Below are 11,932 nucleotides of genomic sequence, written 5' to 3'. Positions count from 1 at the left end.
TAAAACTAAACATGTATTAATTTTATTAATTTACTAAACATCTTTTTAATAAGTCTAAGTATTTGTATAGATTGTTAATAACAATAAAAATAATAATCCTAGCCTTATAAATCTATTGTAAACAAAATAAGGGTATTAAAAAGGATTTTAAGTTATCTTTAATAACTAACATACATTACAATATTACATAGGATGATACAACATTTTTATCAATTAAATCAAATGTTATGTATAAATTTGTAAAATATAACCAGTACAAAAATACAATTAAATCTATGGTCTATAACTTAATTTTAACAATATAATATATCATACAAGAATTAAAATTATAATAAGTATAAAGGATAGCTTTATAAAATAACCTTATTATAAAAATGTAATTTTATGATTAAAAATAATAGCCTTGACAGTTTTTCATATCACATTGACATTTAGTGCCACTTTTTTTCAAAGCATCTTCACTAATACGAGAAAAATAATCAGTTGTAAGTTGTTCACCAGCTGAAATGTCTCTGCTAGCAAATAAGGCTAACTCTGGAAGATTTCTATCAAGGCAATTAATCCATACAGCATAAACGTTTAAGTTGGCATCACATGAATGATTTATAAAATATGTGAAATTGGCAAAATGTGTACCATCAATGATATATTTATAATTCTGTGGATCATCAAAGTCTAAATTCCACATGTTGTCCAATAAAGACGATCCATTATTTAAACGTTGTTCAGATTCTTTAACTGTGATAATTTCACCAATATATTTGCCAACAAATTGACCTTTTTGAATGTTTTGGGCAGATTTAACGCCCCAGCCATATTTGCTTGTCTTATAAATACAAATATTTACCTTGCTACCAAGCTGAACCACTCTATTGGTGCATGAATTTGTACATCTACATTTTTTATTACATTCAAACACTGGATTACCAGGAGCTACTATTATATTTCTGTGTTTATCATATGCTTTTAAACAACCTGACATTTCATAACAACATTCTTCAGGAGATTGACAATTTCTTTTACAAGTACATCCAATAGGAGGATCATCCGGTATAATAATGTTTGTTTGAGGAATATAATCTGAAACATATACAAATAAATCTGGTGGTCCTTCAAGATCCATGTTATTTTCTACTTTGATTTGGTAACCTTGAGTCATTACATTAATGTCAATTTCCCACTGTCTGAGTTTGATTAACTGTTGTTGTCTATAATATCCCAATGAAACTGAAGACAAAAATAATTGAAAACATTTAATTCGTAATAATTGACTTTTTATAGGACCAACATCGAGACAATTAAATAAACCAATTATATTTTCAGGTAAAATTGCTGGCAGAGATAAACCAGTCTCCGTTCTAAAGTAATCAAACAACTTGGAAATAACTTTTCTCGACATCATAAGTTCTATTCCATTTACTTTTCCATTTATATGTTTATCAGTCTTTTTAGTTTTGATATATTGAAGTATGAGATTTTGTGATTTATATAGAGCACCAAAACGTTCCCATGTATTAAATCCTTTAGACCATCTTTTCCACTTCACTAAATAGTAACGTGTACCTAAAATTATTTCATGATTAATAATTTCATCTATTTCTGTCGGGTCATAGGCATTTTCAATGTTATCAGGTTCAATCATTTTTGCATTTTTTATAAAATCTTGTATTTTGCTATCAGACACTATAAAACTATATGATGGATCACCTATTTCTAAAATAGATGGAATTGTTATAGTTGCAGTATCTTTGAATTTTGATTTAGATTTATCAGGTGACATATCGCAGTTAGAAGTAGAAGGTGTTAAATATTCAGGATTACTTTCTTCTCTATTGTTAGTTTTGGGAGTTGATACCACTAAATTAGGAATCACAATAGTCGTTGAAGTAGAATTTAAACTATCATTAGATTGTTCCTTGGTATAAATATGAGAGTTAATATTCATGTTGCCTATGTCTATATCAACATCAGTTTCCATACTGCTACATGAATTATCATTATTTATTATACGGCTTGAAACGTTTTTTGTTTTTTTTTTAATTGAATTTTCTTCATCTCTTGAATTTTTACCCTTATTATAACTAGCAATAACATCATCCTTAGAAACTATTTTAACAACATTTGACAGACAGAGATCTTTCAACATAGATTTTGGATTAATTGAACTTTTTTTAATACTTTTCAAAACATTTTCAGCATTAAATATAGCAGCATCGACATTGTCAAGACATTGTTCAGAACATCTAATAACTTTGATCCCGGTTGAATTTAAATCAGATTTAGAATTGTTTTTCTTATTTGAATCACTTGGTTCAGTAATATTTGAAGGTGTAATACTGCGTCTTATAACTTTTTCTTTAATTTTGCCATTTTCTATGTCTATAAAAAAATCAATTAAAAAATCATTACCATATTGTGCCAAACATCAATAGTTTCAATAATAATTTTTCAGTGTCACATAAGTAATGAGATTATACAGCAAAAAGAATTTTAAAAGTTGGCAAGTGAGTACTGCACTATTGTACATTAAGTGTCAAATTAATCACTATAATGGATGTATTAAATTTGAATTCAATGATATGTCATTGTGTATGAAAAAGGATTTTAAACAGACAGTGTCAACATAGGATGATATTTTACAATATTGCTATTAGTAATAACAAGAAGGTTGACTTCATTTCTGCAAAAAACTTTGCATTAGCTATACACCTAATGTACTAACATTATATCAGTCAATTTTGGTTTCAGTATGAACTACCATAGATTACATTTCTAAGATTTTTGACCAAACAAATAATTTATTATCGAAATTTATAGAAAAATTATTCATTTAGGAATTTCTAAAGGGAAATATAGGACAATAATTGTCATACACTATGAATTCACCGCTTAATTGTAGGAATTTCTCATGCAAGAGATTACAGTAAAATTAAACCAAACTACTCTTGGTATAATGAGTCATTTTCTCTATGCTAGTAAAGAAATGGGGTGAGAAGTTGCTGGAGGATGAACAAATTTTTCTTTTGTCAATGACATAAAATGCAAAAAGCAAGAGAAAACTATTTAAAGACTATGGAATTTAATAACTATTTCCATCCTAGGAAATTATTTAATGATCTAAATAGAGATCCTAAGTATCAGTAATTACAAATATGAGCACTTTGATACTAAAAAATTCATGAGGTAATAAAGTACTCCAATCAAATCTCTTGATGAGGACTACTCAAGAAGTTAATTCTTTAAAATTATAGATGAGAGGTAATGAAATCAAGAGTTGGAAGATATTTAGTTGGTACATGAAACTTCAGAACACCTAACCTAACCTGCAGAAAGGCTAATTATTAGAGAACCTAAAAGTTGAGATAAATAGGCTTAAAATCAGGCGTGGATCCAGGGGAAGGCACAGGTCCACTCAAAATTTTATCAAAAATTAATAATTATTCTGATGGTTTATTTTTAATTTTAAGGTTATATTTATTGGACCACTCAAAAAAAATATTCTTGAATCCGTGCCTGCTTAAAATAGATACCTGGATCAGGAGATTTTTGGATAAGAAAATATAAAAGAATTTGCATAAGAAGATGGAAGGTTAGGTACAAAAGGAGTAGAAATAGAAAAAAAAACGAGACACAAGGTGTAGGGATCATAGACATATAAAACAATGTTTTATATGTCTATAGTAGGGATTTAATAGCCAAATTAGACACTAAACCAATAAATACTGTGATAATTCAAGTATATATGCCCACCTCAGAGGAAGAGAATGACAAAGTAGAAAAAATCTATGAAGAACACTACATCAAAGACTGTTCAAGGAGAAGAAAATCTAAAATTCTAGAAGATTTTAATGTAACCTGAGGGAGGGAAAGAATAGAATATTGTTGGCAAGTATGGACTAGGGATGAGAAATCCAAGAGGAAAAATCTTATTTAGAGTTCTGTGTACGAAATAATCTAATATAATAATCACACTCTTCCAACATCACAAAAGAAGATGATATACATGGCAATGATAATAATGGCATAATCCCTGGTGATATAGGAAGAGCACAAATAGATTATACACTTATAAGAGAAAAATACAAAAATCAAATAAAGACAATAAAAATTATCCAGGAGCAGATGAAATTAATAGTCACCTGGTTCTAATGCATTGTGAACTGAACTTTGAATAAACTACAAAATAAAATGGATAAGAGACAATTTCAACTAACAAACCTAAAAGTGGAAGACACCAAAAATGCATACAATGAAAGAACAGATGGAGTTATAAAGGAGACCTAGACGTACAAAGTACATTAAGTATAGGAGAAAAATGAGGAAAAATAAAACCATGCATATTAAATAATGCACTGGCAATGTTAGGAAAATCAAAAGAAATTAAAAAAAAAAGATTAGGTAAATGAAGAAATCTTGAAAACGATTAATAAAAGAAATAGGTATAAAATACTACAAGCTAACAAAGGATGAAAAAATACAGGAAATTAAAAATGCAATACATAGAGGATTCAAGAAAAGCAATTAAATATTTTTCAATATTTGCTTGGATATTAACGAAACGTTCAAATTGGGACTAGTGGATAAGGTGAAGCAAATGGTGATATTATAAATAAAGAAGCAGAAGTAGCAAAATGTTAGATAGGGTACTCAGAACAATTGAATAAAAAAAAATTATATCCGAAGAAGACGATCAGAAAGATATAGTAGAAGCAGACCCCAAGAATAGTGAGAGAAGAGTTTGATAAGGCATTATTCGAGTTAAGAAACAAAAAATCACTGGGAGATGATGGAAATCCTGCAAAACTTATTAAAAATTAGGAGAAAATACCAAATAGATAATTTATGTACTGATCTAAAAAAGCTATAAAACTAGACGAGTACCAGGAGATATTACAAAGTGCATAATTATACCAATTTCAAAGAAAATGGAAAAAACACATGAAGATAGAATGCTAAGTTTAATAATGCATACAAAACTTTACTCATATTAGTCATATTGCGTTAAAGATAATTGAACAGGGCTGGAGAAAAGCTCTAGGGACTAAGACAGGTTATTGAAAAGCAGAGTAGACAAAAACAACCATCATAGCTTTTTTGAATAAAACTTTTGACAGTTTGAAATAGAAATAATAAGGGTTGGGGTTACATATAATGATAGAAGGATAAATGTTTATACGAATAAGAAATAGGAGTAGTACTATGTATAAATGTCCAGGAAGAAGCAACAATTAGGAAAGAAATAAGATTGGGTATGTACTGTAATTTGCTACTAGAAAGAAACCTCAAAAAAGTTGATGATCAGAGCATTTCATTGAGCACTAAAGTGTTTCACAACACAAAAAAAAACATTGCTAGCTTAGAATCAAAAATGGTGGATCAAAGATTCACTCCAATACCAAAATATTCATCTATTATATTACATTATTACTAAGCCAATTTTTCCTCAACTTTTTCCTTCTGAACTATATGCTGTAGTCTATAAAACATTTACATAATTAAACATATAATTCTGAAATATTTTTTTAAGAAAAATATATCATTAACCAACAGGGGCTATATCTGAGGATCGTGCTGGCGATTGGAGATTGCCTCTAAGAGAGATGAATCATTCAGAAAAGTGATCCTGCAAGAGGGGAATGCGCATTAAATAAAACTATGCTTGGTAAACCAGTATTTTAGAACATCTTTTAAATTTAAATTGATTTTGTTTTAACTATTTAAATTCATTAAAATATAATTCTCATTGATCGTCGTCAAATTTAAAAAATGTAGCTAAATTATAACAAAATATAATACATTTGTAATTATAGAAATACAATACAGTACAATACAAATATTATAAATGATGGGTAGTAATTTAGTAGTATTTTATAAGTATAATAAGTGATTTAAAATGTAAATAATTTAAAGATAGTATTTGACATTGAGATTGAAATCTCAAAATACAAATAATTACGTGTGCGTATAAGGTATATTTTTATAGTTTACCTAAATTGATTAAAACTAATATATTTGGATGAATATAATAAATGAATATAAAATATCAGGGGATCAAATACCTTACAACTTTTGGAAACCAAATATCCAACCTTAATAATTGAAGATACATTAGTTTATATATGAGGACGTAATGTCCTCTTAACCTTATACATGTATATAACACGTAATTGTTTGATTTTTTGATTTTTTTAGTGCTGTTAAGTTCAAATCCTACACTTAACATTAATGAATATAATATTATATTTACATGAAATTGTGTTAAATATTTACCTAGGCTGTTGGCAGAACTAATTATGTCAGGCGTGTTGCTGCGATTTGTGGTGATACCCTATAAGAAAACAATAAGTATTAATATTATATTTTTTAATATTTGTATAAGGTTATCACTAAATATTTACCGAGGTACTAGGTACTTGGTCATCTTCATAGTAGTTTTTTGACATATCATCAGACATGATGGTAAATGATGGATAGATTATCAACAGATCTGAAACAATGATATGGATGACCCTTGACGGAATGTGTGCACAATGACGACAATGTTAGAACTAAGAAGTAATGTAACTACTCCTGAAATCTCTCTGTAATGAAATTTGAAGTAATGAAAAACAATAAAAACAAATAGATAAAACGAAAATTCTACTTACTTACTCTGGACTTAGAAGTTTGAGGAGCAGCTTGACCAATCGAAATCTGATTGCCTGAATGACGAACGTATGTATTCCATGTGAGTAATTGAAATTCAAAATTCTATTTAGTCTCACTTTGACTAAGCCATACGCAATATAACAACAGTGCAATAAGAATTACGATTTTACCAATGTCGGTAGTCGGGACATCGAACATCGAAGTATCCCACACGCTGTTGCATGCGCAATGCGCCGACAGCGCCGTGCCGGTGCCGCCGAATATTTTTTATTTCGTTATGGCGTCCATCGGGCTATGGAGGTAGATTTGAGACATCATACTATAGTACCGAGATCTGACGCCATTATCTATGCCAGTCGACGGCCACCGGGAGGCATGATTTCCAAACCTATTAGAGTTGTGAGTACAGTGGATCTGATTGGCCCATATTTTTATGGCGGTAAATTCAAAACTATAAAATCAAATAACATTGTATAAATGTGTATTATTATTATGTATTTTGTGATATAATTTAATAATATTAAATATTATATTATATTATTATATATTATATATATTATATTATATTATATATATATATTATTATTATATATATATATATATATATATATATATATATAAAATGCAAAAAATACAATATAAAATGTCAAACATTACAGTATAAAATGCACTTAAAAAGGTTTTTAATTTAATTTTTATATTTATATCGATATTATAAGATATTATACAATAGTTCATTAGTACATTACATTTTACATGTATAATGTAAATAATGTAAATTTTACATCAATAATGTTGATTTTGATTTAAATTTCACATGAAACATTTTTTTAAATTGTGTAATACTTACAAAGCTATGTTTCACAATCACCAGAAAAAAAATGCACTTGCCTACAAACTCACAGCCCTAATTATAATATTTATTTTGTTTATAATATTTAGATATTAAAAAAGCATAATAGGTGATTAGGTACTGATTATTATAAAAAAAAATGTGGTAGGTACTCATTTTCCTTTGTAGGTACTCTTCTATCCACCTATATTTTAGATTCCTTTCTCTAATTCTGTTTATTTTTATAATACATTATTATTCACTATTCTTTATTCAGTAATCTTGTATCTTAACATTTAATAAGCGTTTAATTTTTTTTTTTTAGTTGTAGCCAGGTATATTTATTGCAAGTTGTTTACCATATTTAATTGTATATTATATTATTAAGAAGTAAATGTAAACACATAATATTTATTCATTATAATACAACTTATTAGTAATTTCAAACTTCAAAAGTATTTACATTTAATGAAAGCCAAATAGGTAATCATTATTATTATAATATCAGAAATTTAATTAAAATTATATTATAAATAAAACATAATATGAAAGCTTTAAAATAATTGAACCATTCTTGTCTAATTATATGAAAAATAAAAATAATGTTAATACATATTACATAATAAATAAAAATTATACATTTGTTTCATCTCAAAACAGTCAAAACTATAAAATCAAATAATAATAAATTATTGTTTTTTTAAATGTTTTTTGTGATAAGGATAACATTTAAAACTACACTGCAAAGCTCTTATTAACAATCTAAAAATACACATTATTTGATATGAAATTTGGATCTTATGATTGAATTCACAAATCAATATTATTTTGGGTTTCTATACCTATTGACTATTATGTTTGTTTAAAATTACCCTCATTATATAAATATATGATGCATACATTTCATGAGAATTGTTCTTTGGTGTCGAGTGAGCTGAAATGTAAAGTAAGTACACACATTTACCTAAGTTTGAAATACCTACAAACAAATGTATAATTTTTATTTATTATGTAATATGTATTAACATTATTTTTATTTTTCATATAATTAGACAAGAATGGTTCAATTATTTTAAAGCTTTCATATTATGTTTTATTTATAATATAATTTTAATTAAATTTCTGATATTATAATAATAATGATTACCTATTTGGCTTTCATTAAATGTAAATACTTTTGAAGTTTGAAATTACTAATAAGTTGTATTATAATGAATAAATATTATGTGTTTACATTTACTTCTTAATAATATAATATACAATTAAATATGGTAAACAACTTGCAATAAATATACCTGGCTACAACTAAAAAAAAAAAATTAAACGCTTATTAAATGTTAAGATACAAGATTACTGAATAAAGAATAGTGAATAATAATGTATTATAAAAATAAACAGAATTAGAGAAAGGAATCTAAAATATAGGTGGATAGAAGAGTACCTACAAAGGAAAATGAGTACCTACCACATTTTTTTTTATAATAATCAGTACCTAATCACCTATTATGCTTTTTTAATATCTAAATATTATAAACAAAATAAATATTATAATTAGGGCTGTGAGTTTGTAGGCAAGTGCATTTTTTTTCTGGTGATTGTGAAACATAGCTTTGTAAGTATTACACAATTTAAAAAAATGTTTCATGTGAAATTTAAATCAAAATCAACATTATTGATGTAAAATTTACATTATTTACATTATACATGTAAAATGTAATGTACTAATGAACTATTGTATAATATCTTATAATATCGATATAAATATAAAAATTAAATTAAAAACCTTTTTAAGTGCATTTTATACTGTAATGTTTGACATTTTATATTGTATTTTTTGCATAATATAATATATATAATATATAATATAATATTTAATATTATTAAATTATATCACAAAATACATAATAATAATACACATTTATACAATGTTATTTGATTTTATAGTTTTGAATTTACCGCCATAAAAATATGGGCCAATCAGATCCACTGTACTCACAACTCTAATAGGTTTGGAAATCATGCCACCGGGAGCACGATATTGAAGTTATTTCATACAATCCACAGATAACTTAATATATTAAATACCCATTGATAACCTAACCATATCTATAGTAAATTGGCTTAAATGTAGGTGTAATATTATTAAATAGAATTGATATCCGAGACTGTCGTAACGAAACGTTTGCATTGTAGCCATTAGTCGTATGGCTAAACTGTACGATCAACGGCTTCTATAATATTATTATATACCCATGGTAGATTCTATACCAGGGGTCGTCAAAATGGCGGTCTATACACAAATTTTGTCCGTCCTGCAGACTAACAGTTAAAAAGTAAAAACCGATATTATACGTTCTGGTCTTGTAGTTCATCATCCTTGATTATTGGTTTCTTACCGACGTCAGTGTGATTTGATAGGCCGCGAACATTTTCAAGACTTCTCAATTTTTGCACGTCAAAAATAATAATTGATGACCCCTGTTCTATACCCTACCACAATATTCTATTTCTTGTGTCTATGACTTTATAGACCCCTCCCCCCCCCCCGTAGGACCGCCACTGATACTACCATCATGATTTACGGTTTCTCACTAGAGAAGATATTTTTTTTACATCGGGACTACTATAAAGAAATTTAGAAATACATTATTTCATTTATGATTTATACTACATTAGGTATATAATATATTATGACGAAATAATTTACTACGTCACGTGGTACTCGTGGGCGTATTTATCATAGGCGTAACTAGGGGGGACTTGGGGGGGCTACGCCCCCAAAACATATTCCCCCCCCCCCCGGGTCAAAATTCCTAGTCCCACCAACGGAAGCTACGTTTTTAAACTTAATTATCTTTTTAAATTTTAAATATCTTTTTTTTTATTAATATCTTGGAAAAATATTTATTTTTTTGGTTATCAAATTGTTGTGTTGTTGTGTTGCTGTGACGTAAAACGTATCATTTCGTGTATTTTTAACTATATAAATACTACTTAGAAGTTGTCAATAAACTAAACACAAAAATTGACGTAAAAGACGTAGGTACGATTATTTGTAAAAAAATGTTATAATAATAATATGTTACTATTTTAATGTTAACTTACCTCAATACCACATTTTTATAATTTGTTTTATACATGCTATACACGATACACACTACAAAAATTATAATAATAAAATGATGTTATATGATATAAGGAATAAGTATAGAGGGGTGTGGGGGGCAGAGCCCCCCCACATTTGTTATATATATTAAATATGTTAGGGCTTCAGCCCCCCTAACTTTAAGGTCTAGTTACGCCTATGGTATTTATTGGGGTGGCTGAGGGGTCTTCAGCCCCCTCCCCCCGAAATCCAGTAATTGTTTATGATGAAGTCTGCTTATTATGTCCTATCAGATGTAAATTTTCTAACTCATATAGGCTGAATTGGGAATTTCAGTTGGAGAAAATACCACAGCCCCCCCAAAAAAAAATATCTAAATACGCCCCTGTCGTGGTAGTACCATTAGGTATACTTAAAATACTAGTATCTATCATCGACCTCCATCAGAGTACAGTGTTCTACACTATTGAGTAGGTAATAGCTAGAGTAATAATGCAATATAATCACATTCGCGATTTGCCAAACTTTTGACCTCAATTAATCAGTGATCACTGAATCGTTTAAATCCATAGCTAAATTTTACTTATACATTATACTTTAATAGACCGGCGAGGGGACTGATGCATGTACGTGTACGTGCATGTGCGTCCGAGGATTGGGCCATAATTAACTTTTTTTCAAATGATATACGGTAATTGGATGACTATTCAACGATTTTTTTTTTTGTATTGAATGAAGTGTATATTAAATTTTGAAGCGAAAGAGCAAGAAAACGAACTTTAATTCGAAAAAATTATATTTTTAATGAAATAAAAAATTATCTATGAAGAAGGGGGAAAGAATAGATTTGAATTAATTATTATTTATTATAACTTATAAGACACATGTGGTTGTATCAGTCTTACAAGTTCGTAACATAACAAATTTTACGCTCAGCAAATCACGTTTAGCTTCGTTAGTTTAAACATTTGAGTGAATCGATCTCTTACAAAATTTAAAGGTAAGACTATTATTTAGACATCATAGGCTTTTTAGTACCTATATTTTAATTTTGAAACGAGTAATAAGTATTTAAGATGTACAAAAAATTTACAACTTTAAAATACTTATAAAGTTATAACTCACTTCAAAATTAAAATATAGTAAAAAGCCCAAGAGATCGTCTAAATATTAAAATACACTATTACTTTTAAAATGTATAAGAGGTCAATTCAGTCTAGTTTTTAAACTAACTGAACTAAACGATATCTATTGAGCGTAAAATTTTATGCACTTGTTTGATAAAGACAACATACATGCGGATATAACGTCTTCTTAAAAAATTATAAGAATAGAACAGAAATATT

At 27.7% G+C, this 11,932-nt stretch overlaps 1 protein-coding gene across 4 annotated transcripts; it reads right to left on the bottom strand.

Annotated features, from left to right (window-relative positions):
* Nucleotides 1–6,986, bottom strand: LOC107173978 (histone-lysine N-methyltransferase SUV39H1-like). 4 transcript variants are annotated; one of them, XM_015524763.2, is made up of 4 exons: nt 6,648–6,986; nt 6,399–6,487; nt 6,271–6,328; nt 1–2,379 (listed from the first exon to the last, which is right to left on the bottom strand). In XM_015524763.2, exons 2-4 carry the CDS (start codon nt 6,453–6,455, stop codon nt 389–391), a joined length of 2,106 nt encoding a protein of 701 aa, XP_015380249.2. In that variant the 5' UTR covers nt 6,456–6,487; nt 6,648–6,986; the 3' UTR covers nt 1–388. The 4 variants fall into 4 exon arrangements, with proteins under 4 accessions (XP_015380249.2, XP_015380247.2, XP_015380245.2 ...); XM_015524761.2 differs by having other exon boundaries at nt 6,652–6,986; XM_015524759.2 differs by having other exon boundaries at nt 6,399–6,581; nt 6,648–6,985.
* Between the last annotated feature and the right edge of the window lie 4,946 nt (nt 6,987–11,932).

This window comes from Diuraphis noxia, unplaced genomic scaffold, assembly GCF_037042655.1.
Source record: "Diuraphis noxia isolate RWA-SAM2 unplaced genomic scaffold, SU_Dnox_SAM2 contig0004, whole genome shotgun sequence".
NCBI lineage: Eukaryota > Metazoa > Arthropoda > Insecta > Hemiptera > Aphididae > Diuraphis > Diuraphis noxia.
Note: the sequence above shows the minus strand (reverse complement) of the source record. Positions and strands in the feature narration are given on the sequence as shown.

What these genes read in the sequence shown, in the direction of transcription:
- LOC107173978 (XM_015524763.2), bottom strand. Translation starts at nt 6,455, where the DNA reads ATGTCTGATGATATGTCAAAAAACTACTATGAAGATGACCAAGTACCT. An exon ending in ACCAAGTACCTAGTACCTCG is followed by an intron (nt 6,329 to 6,398) that starts GTAAATATTTAG and finishes GTTTTCTTATAG; the next exon opens with GGTATCACCACAAATCGCAG. An exon ending in TAGTTCTGCCAACAGCCTAG is followed by an intron (nt 2,380 to 6,270) that starts GTAAATATTTAA and finishes ATTTTTTTATAG; the next exon opens with ACATAGAAAATGGCAAAATT.